The sequence below is a fragment of the Colletes gigas genome, unplaced genomic scaffold (assembly GCF_013123115.1).
Source record: "Colletes gigas isolate AHSC1104 unplaced genomic scaffold, ASM1312311v1 Colletes_gigas_Sc00038, whole genome shotgun sequence".
Taxonomy (NCBI): Eukaryota; Metazoa; Arthropoda; class Insecta; order Hymenoptera; family Colletidae; genus Colletes; species Colletes gigas.
The window spans coordinates 569,886-592,833 of NW_025106667.1; the positions used below are offsets into that span (position 1 = coordinate 569,886).

The following is a 22,948-nucleotide window of genomic DNA, read 5'->3' on the forward strand; positions in this document are numbered from 1 at the left end:
TGAAAATTGGACCATTTTTATGGGGTTTTTCTAACTTTACGGGATTAAGGAACAACTTTTTCACTATTGTTATAATGCCTACATATTCTTCACTAAAATACGCGTTATTTGCCGCTTCAAACATTAAAATCCTTCAATACGTTCAGAAGTTATGACATTTTAAAGATTCGATTTCAAGGAAGCCTCACATTAGATTTTCGGTAAAGAATTATTTTCTCGAAAGCGCGTAGGATTTCGGGGATATGTCTATTCACCTAAAATGCTTGTAATCGATCCTTGTAACTAAATATAATTTTTTTAGTATGATTGGAAATTGTTTAATTTCGTCCAAAAATTTCAGTACCTACTGCAAGAAGATTCTTCAATAAAAAGAATATGAGCGTATATTTTAGGTGAAAATATTTTTTAAATATTAATAAACAAATAGTTTTTCACTGTAGTTTAGTTAGAAATTGAAAAAAAAAACAAAATTAATATAATAAAAAAAATGTACTTTAGCAGGGCGCGAACGCGCGTCAAAAAGTTTGCAGCAGTCTCAAACTCAAGCATCTTTACTTACTGCACCATCGCAGCTCTTGAAAATACCGTTGATACTTCTCAATATATCGCGCATAGCACTTTTTTTCGTGACTTATTTTTGCTTTTCTTCTTGAATACAATGTTCTGCTCAACATAGAAATGTTTCAAACCATACAATATAGTTATCTATTAAAGAGAATACAAAAATTCAAAGTATAAGATGCTTTTTCACGCGAAAAACGTCGAAAAAATCGGTTTTTCATTTTTCCTACTACGGCGCACCCTACCAAAAAATCGGAAAAAATTCAGGGAGATAACCAATGACAATACGCATTTACAGTAATTATAGAAATCTAGTGTCTCGAAAGCTTCAATACGAAATCCGTATTTTTCTGTGTTTTTTTTGCGTTTTCAATTTTTCACACCTAGGATTTGGAATCGAAAAATCGGAAAAAATTCTCAAACACGTATCTCAATAACCACAATGCACCAGATTTTTTTCATAATTTTTGTACTCGATTAAATAGGGGAAATGGGCAGAAATTCGTTAATCCGAATTTTCTCAATAACTATCCTTCGAAACGAGATAGAGGGTTAAAATTTGGCAGAGAACGTTTTTTCTTGATGCTCTATCGATGGATCCATCGTATGTCACATTTGACCCCCTTATTCGGCTATACCCTTTAATACCGATCGTTACACTTTATTAAATATTCTACCTTTAAAGCGAATAAATTGTTTAAATCAACAAAATGTCTTCTATACGTATCAACGATTAGTTTTTTAATCCATTTATACGTAAAGTATAAAATTTTAATCTTTTTGAAGAGTACATATTTTAATATTTTGACGATATTCATTATCGACAACACTGATTGATTTATTCACGAAAACTTCTTTATGTAAATGTGGCAATGAGCAATTTTCTATGAAAGAAAATCTTGTAGGAATATTGTTTAAAGCAAGAAGTTAATATTATAATCTTTATTCTACATGTGCGTTTATATTGATTAAACGCGATTTTAATTCCAATTATTGTAGAGTTTGTTATGTACGCTTGAAAAAGATTTCGGGAAGGTCGAAAAAAACGTTTTTGTCGATAAATAAAACATGCACGATTACGCCAAAAGTGTTATAATTAGAAGGAAAAAATGTACAGGTCCTGTGTTCAGAATACGAAATAAACTTTATATTTTTCGAATCGTCGGATGAAAAATTAGCGATACTACTATCACCTTTCGTCAATTACTTCAAAGTCTGCCTTAAAAGTCGACGAGGAATGGGTAGTTACGTGAGCGAAAAGCAACGAATCAAAAGCTACGAGCATACATATACATATACATACAATATACCGTGCGATTCAAATAGTGTCTAATAAGAAGAAATATAAAGATACCCAAGAATCATACACGTGAATAAATAATAAGTTTATTGGAAAATATAGATGGTATCTCGTGGTGTTTTCGCGTTAATAATAGATTTCGTCCCGATAGTCGTTGCACGATCTTCGCCAAATGTATTTTCCAAGAAACGAAGGACAATAATAATATATTTATCTTGCAATCGAGAGAATTTCCATTCACCATTCTACGCTTGATTTTCCGTTCGAATACGAAAGGACAATAATTTTCATTGGTCGAGTCAACGATCGCGTTTCATTACAAATGTAATTTCCTAGTTGAGAATCTTGTCTTAGGGAAGAGATGAAAATTGTAACGTTTATTGTCGATCTTTGACTTCTACGAAACGATAAGTAACAGAATCAATTGCGATGGTCGATTTAAGTTTTTGAAGGCAACATTAGTGTCGTGCTTCTGTTTCATGCAGGGAAAACTACTTTAGAGACAACATGTACACCTCAAACCTTGTACCTAAGTTGCTTGTTAAATAAATGTTCAAACTAAATCGTTTGTTATTCCTTCTCAATGTAATTAAGAAGCAATCGTCAACTCGTTTAACCTAGGACTGCTTTATGCGATAAATATTAATTACTTCTACAAAACTGTTTACATTAACGTTTCTAACCTTACATTTCTGAACTCCTGGGGACATTATCCATCCTCGGGGCCTGATTGACCCTGAAACTCAAACAGGCCAACACGATTTTCCCGGGTTCAGCCGGCTCAAAACCTTCAAGTGCCGCCTCACAGCCGACTCTAGTAAGGAAGTATGTCCTCCGCTCACTTGAAGCCCCGCGGAAGGAATGCGGGAGAAGTAGAAGGGGCACACGTATTCCCACGCACACATTGGTCTCTAGCTCGCTATTCGTCGCGGCAGTTACACACACATGTGGACTGCCTGAGAGCAAGTGAGCAAGACAGATAAATGGGCGGTCCGAATCCCCTTGCCCCTGTGCCGTCTCGCGGGACTTCAAGTGAGCGGAGGACAATACTAGCCGTGCTGAAGGTAAAATGGCAACACCGCGGGAGTCCGGCTTCGATATATCTAGCCCAACCTACAGTAACAGCCTCCCACTACCCACCGGCCTCTGGGCTACACAGGCTCCATCTACCGGCCTTCCGGTCTCCCGCCTATCTTTCAAATGTTTCAAATATTAATGTACCGAAGTCCATTAAATGTGAGCAACGGATCAATAATCCAGGTGTTTCATTTATTTATATTAACTCTACAGATCTTGATTTTGGCGTGTAGCACACTTATTTAATATAATCTATAGCATTTTTGGACAATTTGTTTTATATACATTTTTTTTATAAATTTCACATATTCGTTAATAATGCCACGGCGTTGCTGTGTTCCCAATTGCAAGGGAAATTATGATAGTACCTTAAAAGATAATAATTACAATTCTATATTTTTATTCCCCAAAGATGAGAAATTGCGGGAGAAATGGAGGGTTGCTATTCCTCGTAAGAATTGGACACCATCAAAATATTCTGCCGTCCGTAGTTTGCATTTTGCAGAAACTGATATTGAAAGGTACCACGGTATTCTATCGCCCAATGGTGTACTGGAGAATGTTTTGTTGAGATGTCCGAGGCTTATAAGGAACGTAGTACCCTCCATTTTACGACCGAAAAATTAGAAAAACGATTTGGAAATTATAGACTTTTATCTGGTTGTAATTATCATGTGTCATATAACGAAATAATTCATGCAGAAAAAAAAATTAGATTAAAACATATATTTAGAAAATCGGCAAATTCGTTTTCTCTTACTGAAATCAAAAATAAATTTCGAATTTGTGATGACAATAATAACGATCTTCATGATCTTCCCACTGATGTCACTTGTTTCTCAGGAATCTTCGATACCGAATACTTGTCCGATTGTGTTGTAGATGATTCCATTAAAATTTATATTTCTGGTTATGGGCCCCATTCTGTTGTTAAAAAATTTAAATTGCAATATATGTCGTTTATTAGTTGCGGAGGATAAAGGTAAAACTGTAGGCGATGTATATTTTGATCACTTACAAAGAGGGGGGGCCTTTCTGTCCCCACTGAAGAAGCGATAGCCTCATTTATTCATATGTATGCAATAATGGAAGAATAATGAAAATAAACATATTTTATGTAAATTAACATATATTAGCATTCAATCAGACATACATTATTTAGCATTTTCAGATACATGCGTTTGTGGTCGAGCTTACCAAAGTATTTCGTTTAAATTATTATCAATTTTTTCAAATATTTTATTAAACGATTATGTGAAAACTGTAAATAATAGTCAGTCGGAAACACGTACAGACATCGCTTCTAAAAATCGTAAATTAAAAACTTTTAATAGGAACTAGATTTTCAATGATTTTTTTTAATTTCATCTTTCTTAAAACATTAATTTTTATATATATTTAACTTATTCCTTTCAATATGTTTTAATACATTAATAGAGTTTTATTTACTTGCTTAGTATATTTTTATTATGAATACTATTTCGCAAGATTCAAAGTTTTATTAGTTGTATTTCAAGAGAATTTCAAAGTATGTTTTGATATGTTTTGTTATTAATATTATTCAAAATTATTTATTATTATTTCAAAATGTAATACTCTATTTCTTTAAGAATACAAAAGTTATGTTATTGTTATGTTCTATTTAAAAATATTTATTTTATTTTAGAAAATGGGATGATACGGCTATTGGCGAACCACCCATTATAATAAAAAAAAAAAAGGTAACGCGCCGTGGTAAATACCCCTAGGGTGGTGAGGAAATTTTTCACAATTATCATACTGTCCTCTAACACGATTTTATAATTAACTCCATAATTGTTCCTTTCAATAGCTAATTATGCTAACCTCTTTTTCCACGGGCACTTAACCTGTTTGGCTTCGTACCAATAATTTTGCCTATTTCAGGTCTCTATTAACTTATACATACCTTTATCAATTTTTAAATCCTTCAGTTTGGTTCGAAGATGGTTTTAACTTGTTTCACACTTCTATTTTCTTGAAATCTCTGTAAATATTTCAAATATAATGCATCACAACACCAAACTATTCCGACAGTCCACAAAATATATACCACATTTATAAATATTAATATACTTCTGTATTACTTCTACTTACTACAGTTATGATATTCATATATTCCTTATACATAATTAATATAAAATACTGTATATTAGTATAATTTTATATCGCAAAATAACGTTAATTATAATCCTGAACACAAAACTCCACTATTGAAAATAGGACTCCCGATCCGCACATGAGCGGTGTTGCCACGTTCCATAGCACGGCTAGTACTTACTAGAGTCGGCTGTGGCAGTGTGGTCGGGCCGGGACTCCATCTTACAATGACTGCCATCTCTCGTGTTGGGTTGTTCTGCGCATGTGCAACAAAAAGGCGTCAGTAAGCATTCTGATTAAATGTGAAAGGTTGTCATATGAACATCTGTTTTGCTTCTGAAAATTATGCAGGACTTTTTTAAAAATCAACAAAAAGCATGACTAATTGCAATTCTGAGTTAAATGTACCACCATATAAATATCATGTATATCGAATTGCTTTAAACGAATTTAAATAGTAAATAAAATATCGAATACATTTGAGTATTTTAATAACCTTTTATAATATAGTTTATTTAATATTAAATATAAATAAGCTAGTACATTCTCCTATCAAGTATAACGGATGACTAACATTTAGAAACATGTTTCTACTTCTATTTATTTACATAAAAATCTGTAGTTGTAAAATTTTCTTATAAAGTACATTATTTATAAAATTTCCTTATAAACCTACATTCTGTGTAAAAATTCTAGGATCTTTTAAAAAGTTTCCAACTCGGTCATGTTCAACACCTTTTCTTCCTTAATTTTAACTGTTTGGTCTTCCATAAACACATTCTGCCGTTCCAGAGACATGATTCTTCTTTGAACATGTCTTATACGGTCTGCTTCGAGACGTGCTTGACGTTGCAGTCTTGTTTCTGTTGCTCTTGACAAAGCAGTTGTTAATCTATTTTGCTCAAGTCGAGCCTGACGTTGTAGAGTTGTTTCCGCAGCTCTCAACAAAGCAGTCCTTATTCGCTGCTGGTCTAGTCGAGCTTGGCGTTGTTGAGTTGTCTCTGTAGCCCTTGACAAAGCCATTCTAACTCGATGTTGCTTAAGCCTGGCTTCACGATCTTCAGGAGTTTCTGTTGCTCTTATTCTTTTAGATACAGAATTTACTTGTCCAATGTTACTTCGCTTCCTCCTACGCATTATCTTAGACAAATTAGAACTTTTTTTCAATTTTGCATAGGTATTTACTTTGTCATGGCTGAAACAAAGTTGAGTCGTATACGTGTAATTTAGATTTTAAATTTATATTCGATTAGAACTTCATGAAATTTTATAGTCTGCCGTATAACTAATATTTTCACAAATTAAATAACTCATACTTTCCATTGGAACATAATGAACAACTAAACGAAATTTCATCTGTATCGAACAAAAATAATAAGAATTATAGAAAAATCACAAACACACAGATTTTGAATTTTATATTAATTGTGTTATATTTTTCAATTACTGTTATATCTCCTAAGAATACATACATAATCCTAGAAAAAGATAGCCATTCCTTTCCTATTGATCTTTCCAAGCAAAGATGAATTCCAGAAACGTGTATGTATTCCAGGAGCGTGTATAAGTATTTTAGTGTACAACATATTTTCTCTACGTATTTTTGGTCTTTTGTATTACTCTGAACTACATTTTGATTTACTCATTTTTTTATTGACAAGATTACAATTTTTCCACCTGACTATCCATATCCTAATATGAGTTAATATAGATTTAAAACCACCGTTAATTTATACATTACTTATATACTTAAGACATTTATGCTACAATATCAATGAGGGTTGATCATTACATAATTTTTACAATTATTTCACTACCCCGATGAAGTAAATATGATGAAAGTTCGCACGAATAGAACCAAAACATCATTATACAAATCTCAAGAATTTATTCTTGATTGGAAAAATTAATAAGAAAGGAATATCTTTAAAAACTACCATTCTTTATAGTTATACATATATTTAGCTTAAAACAAGCGATCAATGGATTAATTTGATCCGTCTTAAAAATATAAATAAGCAAGTTGTTTTACTTTGAATTTTGCTTCGTGATATGCCATGAAAGTCTATCCTCGTAGAACTGTATAACTATTCGTGGACAGAGTAAATTTGCCTCTTTCGCTGCGACCAGATCTATCTCATCTGTTCCTTTCCTATATAAAAAGAAACTAAATTATAATAGTAATACAATTATCTTCCACGATGTACATATTAAACCAAAGCTAACCATTTCATTAAAAACATCAATTCACCACTTGAATGTGCAGTTCCAATAATTTTGTCAGGTTCTAATTCTCTTTTAAATCCGTATATCTTACCGATACGATCAACAACTTCTGTTACATTCATCTCAATATTATTGAACTTATATTAGTTGCGACATTTTATACTTTGTACTTATTTACCTATCAAATATAAGTATCTAGATGTCAACTCACACTTTATTATAGACAACCACATAAAAATTAGTATATGCCCCTGTCAAGTATGAGGGGTGGTTAAGATTTAAAAAAACAGTTTCGTACTTGTATTTATTCAATCACAAACACACAGATTTTGAATGTAAATAGGTATCTGCAGTGGCGACATACGTAATCTGACAGCGCTCTCTAGTATCAAGAATGAAAACTATTTCACTATAGTCTAGTCAGTATATTCTATTTTCATGCCTCTATATAAATCAGAAAGTACAAACAAATTTTCGGACTTCCATTTCCGGTGTGAAAGTGTAGAGACGGTTGAGTGATCGGTGCGAGTGAAAGAGGTGAAAAAAGGTGTTAGCAAGCAGAGTAGGGTGTGGAAAGTTTGAGCGGAGGTCGGGGGTGAGCAGGTTGTGAAGGGTGAGAAAGGGCGTGGAAAAGGGCTGGGTGGGAAAGGCAGGCAGGGAGCGAGCAATTTGAGGTTAGGGCAAGGAGTGAGAGAGTAGAGCGGGAGAAGGATAAGCGGTAAAGCATTTTTTTTTTTTTTATTAACGACAACTAAGTCTCTTTCAGGCTTATGTGTCCCTTTCGTTGGTACATTGACTATACATTTCTTTTTTTTTTTTTTTAGTAATTGCACTTGTAAATGTATGTACATACTTTGAATATTAGCCTACTTAACCTATTCAGTCTTAGTTTATTTGTACTTATTTAACTACTTATGCCTAGATTATAATAACAGTTTATGGTGGAGTAGGAACGCATCAATGATCAGGAGCGCCTTAATGTTGGGTTGTTGCGGATATGTTCCAGATCTCTTATCATGGTTTCCCTCTGATCTTTAGTCAGGGGGCAGACCCACAGAATATGGTCTAGGGTCTGCTCACTGTATCCGCAGGTGCAAGCCGAGCTTGCTATGATATGGCACCTTGCAAGAGAAGCCGTCAGATTGTGGTGCCCAGCCCGAGCTCTGTTTATCCAGACTGTGGTCCGTCTTGGAAGTTTCGTGTTATAAAACCAGGGGTGTCTTGTTCTATGGTAGAAATCCCTGAAAAATAGGGTCCCTTTATAAATTCCCTGTGTTTTCCACTCCTCCTCTGAAACATGGTCGATATTCTCTTTTAGGTGTTGTGTGATGTCTGTATATGGGATGCAGCAGTTTGATGTGGAGAACGAGGCAGTCTTGGCGAGTGAGTCAGCGAGCTCATTGCCTTCAATGTCGCTGTGCGAGGGGACCCACATGAGTGTGATCTCTGCTATGTATCTGTTGGATTGAGGTGTGAGCGGGGCTTTTTGCAGGCTTTGTAACACACTGAGCGAATCCGTGCATATCAAGTATGACTTTGTCCGGTTTCTGAGTGCATATTCCACTGCCATCTTCATGGCTGCACATTCTGCCGTGAAGACGGAGGCAGACTTTGGAAGTGTCGTGGCTTCGATGTAGCTGTTTTGGGGCACAATGCAAGCTGCGCCGACAGCGGGACTGTCCACCGATTTGGACCCATCAGTGAATATCATTATGTGGTTTCTGAAGAAGGTATTTGTGATGTCCAAAAAGACTTCTGCCGGTCTTGCAGAGGCTTGAAGGGATTTGGAGAGGGAAGTGGCTATTTCTGGCTGGAATACAAGAGTGGAGAAGTCTGTTGTGTTGGGTAGGAAGTCAGGTAGAGTATCTATGAGAGGTATGAAGTCTTCTATCGCCTTTAGGCTTCTTACTAGAGGTCTGTCCTTGTGTGGGTGAGGGTTGCTCCTATGCTGCTGCATTCTGTATGTTTCGCAGAACTGCACTAGAGTGCTAAGGAAGGGGTGTGAGCTATTGGAGATACATTTAGCGAGGTACTTGGCCCCCAGGAAAGTAGCTCTGTCTTTTAGATATGCTATTTTGGCTTCTGCCATTATTACGTTTTTTTGGAGTGGAGATTCTGTATCCCGTTGCTATTCTTATGGCACTGCTTTGGATGCGTTCTAGCTGCCCTCTCGTTTTCTTGTCACGTGGATAGTACCACATGATGCCGTACTCTATTTTGGCGCGAATTAGTGATCTGTAGATCAGTGTTAAGGTTTCAGGGTCGCACCCCCACCGTGTTCCTCTCAGAAATTTTAGCACATTAAGCATTTTGAAGCCTTGAACGAGAATTTTTTGCGAGTGAGCCTTGAAATTTAAATGCTGGTCGATACGAACTCCCAGAAATCTTGCTGCCGGTTTACTTGTTATGGTATGATCGTCTATGCGTATATCAGTTTGTAGAGGTCTCGTCGGGGAATTGTTGAATGATAATATTTCTGTTTTGGCCAGTGAGAGCTGTAGCCCTATTTTCTCAAGATTGCTTTTGATAGTGGAGATGGCTTCTGTCAGTCGTTCTTTGGCGTTTTGAAAAATGGTGTCCTGTGTAGATATTGCAATGTCGTCTGCATATTGTGTGATGAGGACACTCTCGTGGAGGTTGTCCATGATGCTCCCTGTGTACAAGTTAAAAAGTAGGGAACTGAGCAACCCTCCCTGAGGGACGCCTTTATGAACTTTTAGATTTTTGAAGTTTTTTTCAAGGTATTCATTTCCAATGAAGCTGGTTCTTCTCTCGTACATCCACTGCGAAATGAAATGCAGTGTGTGGCCTTTAATGTTATGTTCTGCGAGTTTTTGCAGGAGGATGCTCCTTTGCACGTTGTCGAATGCGCTGCTGACATCCAGGAGTGCCGCAAGGGTGTATTTTTTCGTCCGGTGTCCTATGTCTGCTAATGTGGTGAGTATTCCTATGTTGTCAAGGCAGGAGCGCCCTTTTCTGAAACCAGATTGAGAGTTAGGGAGAATTTTGTTGTATTCGCACCACCAGTGTAACCTATTGTTGATGAGTCTTTCGAAGAGCTTGCAAGGATTGGAGGAGAGAGCGATTGGTCTTAGACTGTTGCCGTTTGATTTGGGTATTAGGAGCGTATGGGATTCTTTCCAGTCCTCCGGTATAAGCTGGTGTCGAAAAAGTTCGTTGAAAATGTCGAGTAGGAGTAGTTTGCATCTGGTTGGCAGGTTATTGATCATTTTGTACTCAATTCGATCTGGGCCTGGAGCGGACGCCTCTTTGCATCGACTAGCTGCAAGCAGGAATTCTGTGAAATTGAAAGGTTGGTCGAGAAATATGTTTTCGGCTGAAGTGTAGTCATCCGGAGGTCTATCCGGAACCCATGGTGGGCATAGCTTCTGTATGGCAGCATCTTCGTTTATCCTTATCTGCTCTCCTGATACGTCTGAGGCAGTCGCGTTCGCCCATCTGTTCTTAAAGTTTTTAACAGTTCTCCAAAGATAGGATAAATTGGTTCTGTGGCTTAGGCTGGCTGCGAAGTACCTGAATGCTTGCCTTTTCTTGCTTTTCAGTGTCCTTCTGGTGATAGCGACTTGTTTTTTGTAGCTGACCCAGTCTTGCATGTTCAGCGTGTGCCGCCACTTTTTAAGGGCTGCCTTCCTTAATCTGACGGCCTTGTCGCATTCTACATCCCACCATTTGGCAGGGTTGCTGCGGTGAAATCGTGCTGCTCTTTTTGCTGGAGTATGGTTAGTCGTCGCTTGTTTTGCGTAGTTGAAAAATGTGCTGTATTTTAGGAGTGCGTTGAGAGAGTCAAAATCCTGACTTAGGAAAAAGGGGAAATGGGAATCAATTTCCTCCTTGTACCCTTCCCAATTGGTTTGGTTAGATGACATTTTGTTGCTTTTGGGTCTGTAGATTGCCTTTTGTATGTTGATTTGACAGCTGATTGGAAAGTGGTCTGACCCGTACGCGTCTTCTAGTTGCCGTGCATGGGTGAGATGTGTTATTTCCGGATTTGTGACGATCAGGTCTAGGTTGTTACTGCATTGGTTGAAGCCACCGATGTGGGATTGACTGTCTACGTTGTGTATTACTAAATTGTGATCGCTGATAAGCTTAAATAAGTTTTCTCCTGAAGGATTGGTGTCCTGGCAGTTCCACATAGGGTGATGAGCATTATAGTCGCCTCCGATGACAAAGCTGCCTCTGCTGGCTATCTTTTGGAGGAATTGTCCCAGTCCTTGTAAGGGAGGTTGCCATAAGGTGGTCTGTAGCAGGCTGCTATCGTCAGTTCTGAAGATAGGTTAGTTATTTGAACAACTATTGTCTCTGTGCTTTGATCCTGGCATTCTATGTCTCTCAGTATGTTCAGTTGAAGGTTGTCTCTGACGAGGGCCACACCACCACCTCTTCGGCTGCCTGCTCTGTCTCTCCTTAATGTTGTAAAGTTCTTTATCTTCAGTACGTAGTTTTCCCTAAGCCAAGTCTCTACTAGAATTATGACGTCGTAGTCATTGATAATTCTCTCGAGTTCATTGGTCTTATTTAGTATGCTTCTGCAATTCCACAATAGAATTCTGAGATGATCCATTATTGTTTTTTATTTTCGATGTTCCTTTATATTGTTTAAGATTTGGAGCGGAGTGTGATTTCGTCACTACGGTTGGTGAGGTTGATAGTTGATTCTTTAGTGTGTCGGTTCTTATAGGATTAGAGGTCGTTGGTGTAGACTTTACCTTGATTGACTCCGAGCGCTTTAAGCTTTCAAGTTTTTGGAATTTCAAGTCGCTGGTAGTAGCTCTTTCAACAGGTACGTTCTCTTTATCATGTTGCTCAGTGTTATTCAGGCTATGGAAGCTAGTTTTGTCTTCGCTACCTTTTATGTTAGGTTTTAATTGTGACCATGAAGTCTTTGTAGGAAGGGGCCTGCATTGCCCGCCGAAAGATTTGAGGTGAAATTGTTTGTTTAAAGAAATTTCTCTAAGCTGGGGAAAGCTGGTTGCAGTTTCTGGGAATAACGGAGGATTACTTGCCTGTTTAGCGATGTTCTTAGGTTTGAGAGAGCTAAGAGGCTCGTCGGCTAGTTCTTTAGCCTCCCAGAAGCCTAGGCTGTCGTGGGCCATGATCTCCTTAATTTTTTTGTTTTTCAGATAAGTGGGGCACGACTGATCAAAGGTTCTGTGATCTCCTTTGCAATGATAACATACGCTCTCTTGGGAGGTGATGGGGCACTCATGCCTGTCTTCTGTGGCTTGTTGGCCGCAATCCCTGCATACCCTATGAGCTCTGCAAAACTTAGTGGAGTGACCGTACCTGAGGCAGTTCCAGCAGGTTTTAATCGGTTCTACATAGATGTGAACCTTGACGTTGCAGAGGCCAAACAGCTTGATGTAATCTGGGATTCTCACGCCCTCAAACGTTACCAAGATGGTCTCGGAGGGGGTCCATTCCCATGCTTGGGTTTCGTTGTTGATGGTTTTTCTGTTCATCCGGTGGGCTTTTAGGATTCGGCAGGGCGAGATGGACTGCTCCATGAACTCCTCCATGGTAACGTCCGTTGGGACACCTCTGACGAGACCTGTTTTTTCAATTTTAAATTTAGGTATGAATGTTTGAAATCCATCCTTGGCTAGTGAATTATTGAGTACAAAGGCGGTAAAGAGCGGAAGTAGAGGCGTAGGGGAGAATGAAGGAGAGAGAGAAAGAGAGAGCGTGTAGGTTAAGAGCGAGCGGAATGAGAGAAAGGGGTAAAAGCGTGCGGAGCGGTAGTGTAAGAGTAGGATAAGTTAGGTTAAGGAAGGTCTGTAGGTGTAAGATAAGGAGTAGGTGTAACCCTAAGGGGAAGCATTAAAATGAAAAAAAAAAAGGATAAGTTAGGTTAAGGAAGGTTTGTAAGGAAGATTGTAAGATAAGGAGGAGTGCTTGTAACCCTAAGGGGAAGGCAATAAAGTTATACTACTACTACTACTACAAACAAATTTTCATTAGACTTTACTTTTGATATAATTTTATTGCGGTATCATATAGATGTTATATAATTTTATAAAGATGGATGTAAAGTCTTAGTTACCAGTAATGCATGTAAAATAATTTATTCTATATTGACATCAGTTTTTGCCCTTATTTTTTACTATATTATAAATACAAAAATGATGCACAACCTTAAATATATAAATATTGAAGAACAAATTGAAGATATAAGAGAATACATATCATACATTAAATTATATGAAACCCAATAGTACTCTACAATGCATAAAATATTGTCAATTAAATAAAAGATTATGCTGGGTTTGGTGGCAAGCCCATCGACCAAGCATCTAGCAATTTTTTATCGTGAGGACCAGCACCTAAACTAAGCATAAGTCCAGAAAGGTCTCCGCTATGACCACGGCCTCGCATGGCATGAACAACTTTTGCAATGCTATAATCATAATAAAAATTATACTTTTAACTTACGAATCTAAAAATATGTAAAGAAAATTTTTTTAAAGCATTTCTAATGTAATTATACTTCGCCCATTCCTCCTGTAATGCGGCAAAATGTGCTTTAAGGGTAGAATTCCCAAGTATTTCATTGTCAAGGGATTTTTCAATCTTCGTTAGTAATGTTGGAAGTTTCAGTGGCAACGAACCCGTCCATCTGACGATATGTGACTGTGTGTTTTCAACTTTATGTTCATCAGATATAATATCTAATCTACATACACTTGCACAAGGTAGAGGAACAGCCACCGAAGTGTCCATACCTGAAATCGATGATACGACTTATGGAAAATGTTCAATAATGCAACTGATACTTAAATATTTTATAAAAATATATAAATACCAATAAAGTTACACTTATTAGGATCCATATATTCTGTCGCTCGAGCCTTGACTCTTCGACACGCACATGGAATAAGAGAACTAAGTCCATATAAAGATTCCAACCTTTGAATACTTGGACCTCTTACCAAAATTTGTACACCTGTTAAACTGGAATATAAAAGTTGCCTAAATTGATCCTTTCCTAATATACTTCTTAAATTTCTGAGTATCACTGTAGTAGATTTTTCTAAAACTTCCGAGAACTCTGATATTGCTTCCGATTCGTTTGAATTCAAATTTAAATTTACAGGTAATTTAGCATTTACCAAAGTAAATCCTTCTTCAGTTTCTGAAAAGTAAAAGATTCGTTTAACTGAAAATAAATTCAGATGTATTTTTCATAAATATATTTATTATGATGCTAACCAATTTGATGCCCCAAATTGTAACTCAGTTCATCGTCTAAAAAGCTCATGGGAAAAATTTCTATAAAATGTCTTGCTCCTGCGCTAAGAATCCATACCAGCCACATGTGGATTCTGATTTAATTGTAATTTGTTAACATCCTATTTCATAAACATTACCGTATATTGTATATCAAATATAAAACAAACCTTATAAAAACATGTTTCTCGTTAGTTATATCACTAAAAGTTCTCGGTTGTTTGTTCAAATTATTATATGATCTCGATCCATTATTAGCCGTTGTTAAACGAACAATTCTTTGCGGACATTCCGCTTCCTCTGCGTTGTACTTTTTTTCAGCGAAATCTTGTAATTCACGAATTACTTCCTTCAAATTGTCAACTAAAAATGGCCACATATTTAAAAGAAACTGTTTGTCTCTCATGAATACGATAAAACTGCACCACCTTCGAAAACCTCTTGCCTGTAAAATAAAAAAATTTATTCGTGCCAATGGAATTCATCGTCGATTATTTTCTAGTCATTAACGTTATAATTATTGAGATGATTTGAATAATTTATTGTAATAGCTACCAAACATGCTTTTTCGTTGCATAATTCACCTGGGCATCTTTTAACGTAAACGTATGACTTAAAACATGCCCCCTGTATTCATCTCCAAAGTAGCAAACACCTTCTTTGCCGGGATGTACCTCGCAACTTAAACTCCTTAAACAATAACGTAAACTTTTTAACTTTATTAAAAATATACGATAAATAATATTTTACGGTTATTATACCTAAAACAAGCATGCTTTAACAAACACCAAACATCTTGTGTTAATGATTGTTGAGCAGAAAGGAACGATGTCCTAGTTTCATGTTCATTACTCAAATATTTTACATTACCAATACTTTGGCATCCTTCACATTCATATTGTCCATCTTCCACAATATTCTGACTTCGTCTTAATATTTCTCTAGGTCCATAAAATTTTAATTTCTCTGTACTTTGATTGTCATAGTTACGGTATGTTTGAGTCGTGAATATCACTTTCGGACCGTGTGATTCACAAAAAATACATAATGCGATCACAGCGTTCATTTTCTTTTAGCGAATATTACGAATTTATTATCAACCGACCATATACTTTCATAGTTTTATCATCCCTATCATTTTAAATATATACACTTCTCGCATAGAAACATTATAATGCTTTTATAATATTTGAACAAGCTATTCGAATCTTATTGTACATATCAAACAATTACGAATGTAAAACTATAACTTCGAACCTAACCTCTGTTTACGATTCTAGTTATAAAATGTATTTGATGTAGCAACAGAATGTAATTGTATCATTCGTCCATGACAATTTATGTTTTAGAATACAGCAAAATTCACTTTTTTTAGTTTTTTCACGTGATAAGACAAGAATAAAGACAAGCCAAGAGCACGTGACATGATAGTCTCTTATACATACTCTACACACATTTATATCTTTTGGCCGGAAAGCGTGTTCGTATGCACAAAGCAATTTTGACGATCTTGCGCAAGTAAAAACAAAAATATATTTACGTAGGAAAGCTGTAACGTGTAATACTATCGAAATATTTATCAGTTATGCTGTAATGTATACGTTAAAAGCATAATAATAGTGATCATTATCATTGTTAAATATTTATTAAAAACATTTATATTACAAAAATGACAAGGAAATAAAAATTATTATAAAACGTTTCTATTTTACATTGTGGTATACGATAATTTCAGTTTAATACCTTCAAATGCAGCTCTCATCCATATACCTATAGCATGTGCTTGAGGATAAGGATATTTCAATTTCTGTAACATATGTTAAATAAACTTTTCAGTTTGTCGAACAATGGATATCATTTTCATTCGTAAATTACATGTTATTGTGTAAATTAAACTAAACAAATGTGTTAAAAAATAAGACACACACTATACATTTCTATACTAGGGGATTGTGTACGTACAGTATTCATAGCAAACTTTTCAGCTGTTCTTACAGCTACACCAAACGCGTTGATAGGGTCTACATTTTCATTTAATACATTTGTTAAATGTAATTGTACTTCTACCAAAGCAGATATCATAGATCGTTCTGCTATATTGGGTAATTGAATTTGTTCCATCTCTTTACAGGCAACTATCAGCGCATCGAACCACATATCAGCTGTCATTTGTTTATTGCTTTCATATTCTGAAAAAACCTAAAAAATGTGATATCTTTAAAATATTAAATTCTAATGTAATGGTTAATGGTTTCTTTCTTACTTTAGCAATATTAAACAAAAATAGAGCATAAAGTTTTCCATGCAAACCATTCACTGTTCTGTGAATAATATGACCAATTTGCATAAAGGTTGCATATGGATTTATCCCCAATATTTTATTCTCCTGAAAAATTTTATTTGATTAAATATTAAGAATTACTTTCTTTTTCAATAAATTATAATATTAACCTGAATATTATCTTTTACAACTTGGGCTCCACAAGCAATATTTGTACCATAATCTCCATTTCCAAATTCTTGATCCATTCTATTCAATTGTCTTATGCATGCTATTATTGCTTCGCACGCCATTAGTATAATTGATACAAATATTTTCCCAGATTCATCATTTATTATTGGGCCTTTCATTTTTATATCAAGCGTATCAGTGGTCTGTGGTAAAAATCTGTCATCAGTGAACGGATATGTCCTGCAACTGGACTCGTTAAAAAATGAATCAGAATGAAAACGTCTCGTTGCAATAAAATATAGATTTCAATTAAAAGAATGGACATTGATCTTCGTAGACGTGTTCAAGGACATAGTAAGATCAAATGATTGACATCCAGATTTGACTTGACTGTATCCTAAATAATTGTGAAGAGACCTTGATACTACCACCAATTTAAATAAATAAATACAACTGATAATACGTATTTTTTGCAATACCTAAGCTATTTACCATAATTGCAATATCATTTGTGCGTGCATTAATAGAAAATGGAGCGTTTGTTTCATATATTTTCTTAGTTCTTTCATCTTGGTTCGTAGATTTAAATATTTCCTTAGCTAAATTTGAAAACACCTCCATTTCACATTCTTCGTGAATATTTTCATACGCTATAACACGTAAATCATTTATGTATTTATACAGATACCATTTAACTTTGACTTATAACATATTTTTCTATTCCCAACAGTTCTGTTCCAGTTGCGTGGGATACCCTGTATGGTCTAGTTTTCTTAATATTTTGTTACCTGTTTTCAAAGAAACTATTTCTCCGCTAGTTACGACATATTTGCAAATATTATAAATCTCATCTATGGTTTTTCCTTCTTCCGACATAGCTCCAGCTATTTTATATAGAAAAAGTAATACTAAGAAACTTTGTTCCTTGGTAATAGATAATAAATAATTTGTAGGTATTTGAATTACTTTGACAATATATCCCTTTCCCTCTGCGTAAAATTTAGCTAGATTAAAATTTATCGGATACTCTGCGTAATTATCTATGATTAACAATATCCCTGCAAGTAAATGTTATCGTATGGCAATGAATTGCTTCGAATTATAAAAATAATTAAATATAAATATATTTCGTTACCGGAAGAATAATCAAATTCAAATTCTTCAATAACTCTCGATATAATATTTTGTGGAGGTGCAGAAGTACTTCCTAAAATTGCAGCTGTCAACATACCAGGACCTACACATTCTGTATATGGTAATTTATTTTCAATTCTACCACCACATATTATCTTGACCTATTAAATGCATAACATATTACTTTACGATCGAATGATTCTTCTTTAAGTATAGAAAATATTTACTTTTCCAGTCATATTTTTATAATCTTTACGTAAAATTGTTCGACAGCCTTCAAATACTACCAAACCACTGTGTGCAGCTGCTATTTCCAAAAGTTTTTTCTCTGTCATTTCTTCCCACATATTTTAACACGAAAACCGTCTCTCAGATACGTACAGTGAAAACTCGATAAATGTCGCTACTCCGGGTCCGGTCAGCAACACTTACGGAATAGGAGAATCGTCTTTCGAATTTGATTGTAGTTTGCCGACGCTTCGAACGTAGAAAGAGTCAGTAGCTAAAGAAGAAAGAGGGACTGAAACTCGGATTTATCGCCCCAGTTTAAATATACGCGTCAGTGTGACCACACTACTGCACAGAAGAAAGTTTTTTATTTTTTACTTTTTGTTAATAAAAATTTCACTATCATGTTGGGGAGATTTCTCTGATTAAAATGAGGCTAAACGCGATATAAATCGGTCAATATTTGGTAGCATAATATTTAATTAAATATTGTACTTGCGAGTCTTTCTCTCTTTATTTATCCTTCTTGTGCTGCCCTTTTCTATGTTCGGAAATATCAAAGAACGACGCATCGAGGTGCTGGCTACGTTTATCGAACGGGAGGTAGCTGTTTTCAAACGGAACGGTTCCACCGTTTCGTAAGTGATCAAAAACTGCAACACTTATGAAATAGGGGGTTTCGTTAGCTACCACTGTTCGATAAATGTACCAATCCACTGACCTTGCGAAGATACGAGTACACAATATTTAATTCAATATTATGGTAACAAATATTGGCCGATTTATATCGTGTTTAGTCACATTTTAATTAGAAAAATCTTCCCCACATGATAGTAAAATTTTTATTAAAAAAAAGTAAAAAATAAAAAACTTTCCTCTTGTACAGTAGTGTGGTCACACTGACAGGGACATTTAAACTAAGATGACGAAGGCAATAAAGATTTTTAAAGAAAGCCGCTACGTCTCCGGTTACACTTCGCCTCGCTGGTTCAAGGGGGATCCCCCTAGTGGTGGGGATAAAAATTTATCATTTATGGAACAGCTCTTGAGGACATTTATCGAGTTTTCACTGTAGTGCAATTCTGCGCAAATATTTATAAGAAAATATGTAACGTTAAGAATCGTATACTTTAAGAAGATTTGCATTTAATATTTTACGTTTACGTATAGAGGAGGTTAACCAAGAATACAATCCAATTATTTAGATATTAATAAACCTCGATAAACATTTTACAGTATTAGAAGGTACAATTTTAGAAATTGTAAGTTGAATTAAAGAGAGGAACCACAAGAATAAAAATTGGAAATAGAAAAGAAAACGGATTAAAGAAATATAGTGTCCGCGACTTCGTGCGTGGATCAACAAATCAATACCACAAAGTGACCCACCGTTTTCCTTATATTTGGCCTAATCCGATCGTACCTGTAAAAGATTCATTCGCAAGTTATAATTTAATTATCGATCAAATTTAAGGACAACTAAATATCCATTTATACAGCCTTCACAATTATTAAAAACAAATAATATAAACATAAAATTTGAAATACAAAGTCAAAGAAAATATTAAAGGTTGAAAAAAAAAAAATCGGTGTATATAAAGATGTATTTATTTATAATGGTATAATTCAGCCTTGCATGGCCAAATATTGCACTACACTTTGACTACTTTTGCAAACTCTGTTTTTTTCAAAAATATTTAATTTCACGTTGAAATCTTTACTTATATATTTGTTGTATGCAAATAAAAGTTAAAAACGATGCACAAAACCCAGTAAAGATTAATTGAAATCAACGTGAAATAAGAATTCTGGAAACAAAGTTTGCAAATACAATAGTGACAAGTTTTATCTTGTCTGTTGATCGTATGACAATCTTAAACATTATCAGTCTACAAAGTTATACTAAACTTTTGTTTAAGTAAAAGTATTTAGATATAATTGTCATAACAATATATCAGCAAAGGATCATGCATTCACACAAACAATGCATGTAATATGTACATCATTCTATGATTAAAAATTCATTGTTTTCACGCTGCATTCATACCACGCAGCGATTGCTGTATTTACTTAACTCTATTTGGTATGCATTTATGAACTATATATTCACCTTCAGTATTTAAAAAACCTATAATTGTTTCCTAATAACAAAATTGGTGATCATATCCTGTATTTCATAAATTTTGTTATTCAATTTGAATTTCGCACTTTTTTTTTATATATTTAAAGAAAGTTCCTGTACACTTTTACATTGGTTAAAATTGGAGCATCTTTATAAATATGAAGAAATCTAATTTGTATTGTATTGTTGTATCACTTATTCAATACCACTGTCGATAAAAATGCATATTCGATCTATGCAAATCATTTTTAACGCGGGTTTGTTAAAATTTTTCAAAAAAAAAAAAAAAAAACACTGTACTATGTATATACATACACATGTGTACAAAAATTTCAATAATTAAATTCAACTTCGATGCCTCGCATATATTAAGAAAATTTGTTAACAGTTCTATTAAAAAAATACGTAATCCATTGCAATGAATACACTATGTATGCATTATATGAGAATATAAATTCACCAATTGTAATATTTAGCAAACCAAGTTCGTTTCTAAACTTCGAGTTTAACACTATGCAATAATTCAGTGATTCTTAGATTGCATTTAGAACGGGAAACAGGCTAATTTCTAGCACTGTCTGCCATTCTGTACTACTTCAATATTTATCTTCAGAACTTTTACAAGCTTCTCTTTTCCTCAAAGAGACTTTGTAATATTGTTAAATAATCGTTTACCCCACCACGATTCCAAATCAAATGGTTTGAAATCTGAAATATAATAATTGAATTGAGTGATTCAAATTTTTCTAGCAGACGATATCTTGCTGTAACTAATTAGTACATAATCATGTAACATTTAACATTTTGGAAATAATTTTATTTATATTTGAAAAGAAAGAATAGCAAGTTCACCTTGAAGAGTATCATTTGGTTCACCATCATTATAATATACTATAGAATTAGGACCTAAAATACAAAAAATGACAATTTCAATTTTAGACATTTAATAAACTTTTAAAGACTATGTACATTCAGCCTTGTATATAAACAAGACTATAAATATCTGCGTATATTTTGAAAAATAAACAAATATGTAAAATTCATTAAGTACTTTTAAATATTACTTACTGGAGGGTTCTGAACAATCTGAACCATCTGACGATTCACTTCTTTGCCTTGTATTCACTTGATTCCATGCTAATAAGTAAAAACCATAAACGTAATATACTTTACATAAATATATAATATTGTATGTTATGCATTATACGTTGGATAAATTGCATTCCTTTACACTTTATTGAATGAAAATCCAAAGTTATTCTTTTTGTTCCTCTCTTTTATAAATTGATGTATATATATATATATGGAATATATATTTATATACAAGAACGTGTGCGTGTATGTGTTATACAATAACGTATTTCATTTAAATATTTTCAACCTACATTCGTAAACAAATTTAATAAGTTCCTCGTGTTGCGGCGTTATAACTTCCTGCATTTGATGCCTCTGTGAACTGAGTTTAGATTTTCCATTCATGTGAAAGACTGGCTTCGGCACATGGCTGCGAAATCAACATCGGTGTTACTACTTGCATAAGTATAGAGAAATGTTCTATACTATATTATATAAACTTTTTTAAATTACATATTTGCATACTGACACTTCGTGAATTGTAATTAGTATTTTTTGAAAATTATGACACAGAGATTAGATCTGTTTGTTTCAATCGGAAAATTATGAATTGCGTAATGCTTAAAGTACAAAGAGAGAGGGAGAAAAGAAACGAAGTAGGGTTAGGTCGGGGTTAGGGCACTACTTACCGGGTGGTCTCGTGGTCATCGTCAGGATCTGCTTTTCTTGTTAAATCGCGCAAGGTCTCCAGCCTCTCGAGATTTTGACTAATTCCTGGAAAATTATTACGTTCGATAACCCCGATGTCACAACTATTTACACTTTTAAATGCATGTTAAATATAATTCTACTTCGACTACCAAGTACCTCTTCGTGTCTTTGCGACAATTTTGCTAGGTCCTTTTGATACAGTATACATGTTCCTCGTGAGAAGAGCACAATAATAATTGCGTACTTAACTTGCGACACCAGACCATCCGAGAATTATCTTAAATTCTTAGTTTAGAATCAAGCAATTCACACAGAACCGCAAACACCACCGAACAGATCAACCGCACGGGTTGAAATGAACAGATCAGCATGAAATACACGATGGTTGAACCACGTGACCTTAGCTCGTGGTATCGCCTGCAATAATATACATTCAGGGGCACATATATGCATATCAATGGAACCAATTTGAAAAATTCCAATGTAGGTACTTACTTGCGTACTAAATAGATATCACGATTGATTTAAACAATTAGCAATGTACTTATTACTGTTTTTAACGAAGGTATAACTACGTAAATTCATTTTAAGTATTAATTGATTTTTTTTAAAATTATTCAGATTTATTTCTTTAGTCGTTTTTAATGCCAATATTGTTATAAAGCAGATTATATAATCATGTATTTGTTACTAATAA

At 34.6% G+C, this 22,948-nt stretch overlaps 4 protein-coding genes and 1 long non-coding RNA gene across 5 annotated transcripts in view; all 5 read right to left on the reverse strand.

Moving 5' to 3' along the window:
* Window positions 1-2,663, reverse strand: part of LOC122402667 (OVARIAN TUMOR DOMAIN-containing deubiquitinating enzyme 7-like) — a 52,714-nt gene extending 50,051 nt beyond the window's left edge. Inside the window, exon 1 of the mRNA XM_043405649.1 lies at window positions 2,550-2,663. Coding sequence (XP_043261584.1) covers window positions 2,550-2,571 — 22 coding nt within the window. The 5' untranslated portion in view covers window positions 2,572-2,663. The remainder of the gene's footprint in view (window positions 1-2,549) is intronic.
* Window positions 2,664-3,263: 600 nt separating this feature from the next.
* On the reverse strand, window positions 3,264-5,177 carry LOC122402646. The gene is made up of 5 exons (XR_006259533.1): window positions 5,054-5,177; window positions 4,866-4,943; window positions 3,957-4,241; window positions 3,699-3,862; window positions 3,264-3,306 (listed from the first exon to the last, which is right to left on the reverse strand). It is a non-coding gene; the product is annotated as an uncharacterized LOC122402646 (long non-coding RNA).
* Window positions 5,178-5,758: 581 nt separating this feature from the next.
* Window positions 5,759-7,564, reverse strand: LOC122402679. The gene is made up of 3 exons (XM_043405668.1): window positions 7,283-7,564; window positions 7,089-7,208; window positions 5,759-6,251 (listed from the first exon to the last, which is right to left on the reverse strand). The coding sequence occupies exons 1-3, from the start codon at window positions 7,402-7,404 to the stop codon at window positions 5,759-5,761; spliced, it is 735 nt and encodes a 244-aa protein (XP_043261603.1). The 5' UTR covers window positions 7,405-7,564.
* Window positions 7,565-13,398: 5,834 nt separating this feature from the next.
* Window positions 13,399-18,583, reverse strand: LOC122402609. Its single transcript, XM_043405530.1, is given in 15 exon segments — window positions 13,399-13,700; window positions 13,791-14,025; window positions 14,106-14,435; window positions 14,513-14,625; window positions 14,701-14,975; window positions 15,115-15,220; window positions 15,292-15,436; window positions 16,274-16,358; window positions 16,493-16,729; window positions 16,794-16,916; window positions 16,982-17,185; window positions 17,475-17,632; window positions 17,771-18,040; window positions 18,118-18,277; window positions 18,344-18,583. Coding segments are annotated over 15 exon segments (2,703 nt in total). The 5' UTR covers window positions 18,464-18,583; the 3' UTR covers window positions 13,399-13,558.
* A 1,831-nt stretch (window positions 18,584-20,414) lies between these two features.
* On the reverse strand, window positions 20,415-22,587 carry LOC122402611 (MAPK regulated corepressor interacting protein 2-like). The gene is made up of 6 exons (XM_043405531.1): window positions 22,408-22,587; window positions 22,230-22,314; window positions 21,852-21,970; window positions 21,535-21,603; window positions 21,319-21,372; window positions 20,415-21,174 (listed from the first exon to the last, which is right to left on the reverse strand). Exons 1-6 carry the CDS (start codon window positions 22,457-22,459, stop codon window positions 21,104-21,106), a joined length of 450 nt encoding a protein of 149 aa, XP_043261466.1. The 5' UTR covers window positions 22,460-22,587; the 3' UTR covers window positions 20,415-21,103.
* Between the last annotated feature and the right edge of the window lie 361 nt (window positions 22,588-22,948).

What these genes read in the sequence shown, in the direction of transcription:
- LOC122402679 (XM_043405668.1), bottom strand. Translation starts at nt 7,404, where the DNA reads ATGAATGTAACAGAAGTTGTTGATCGTATCGGTAAGATATACGGATTT. An exon ending in TTGATGTTTTTAATGAAATG is followed by an intron (nt 7,209 to 7,282) that starts GTTAGCTTTGGT and finishes CTTTTTATATAG; the next exon opens with GAAAGGAACAGATGAGATAG. An exon ending in ATCACGAAGCAAAATTCAAA is followed by an intron (nt 6,252 to 7,088) that starts GTAAAACAACTT and finishes ACTTTGTTTCAG; the next exon opens with CCATGACAAAGTAAATACCT.
- LOC122402611 (XM_043405531.1), bottom strand. Translation starts at nt 22,459, where the DNA reads ATGTATACTGTATCAAAAGGACCTAGCAAAATTGTCGCAAAGACACGA. An exon ending in GATGACCACGAGACCACCCG is followed by an intron (nt 21,971 to 22,229) that starts GTAAGTAGTGCC and finishes TTGATTTCGCAG; the next exon opens with CCATGTGCCGAAGCCAGTCT. An exon ending in TATTAAATTTGTTTACGAAT is followed by an intron (nt 21,604 to 21,851) that starts GTAGGTTGAAAA and finishes TTTACTTATTAG; the next exon opens with CATGGAATCAAGTGAATACA.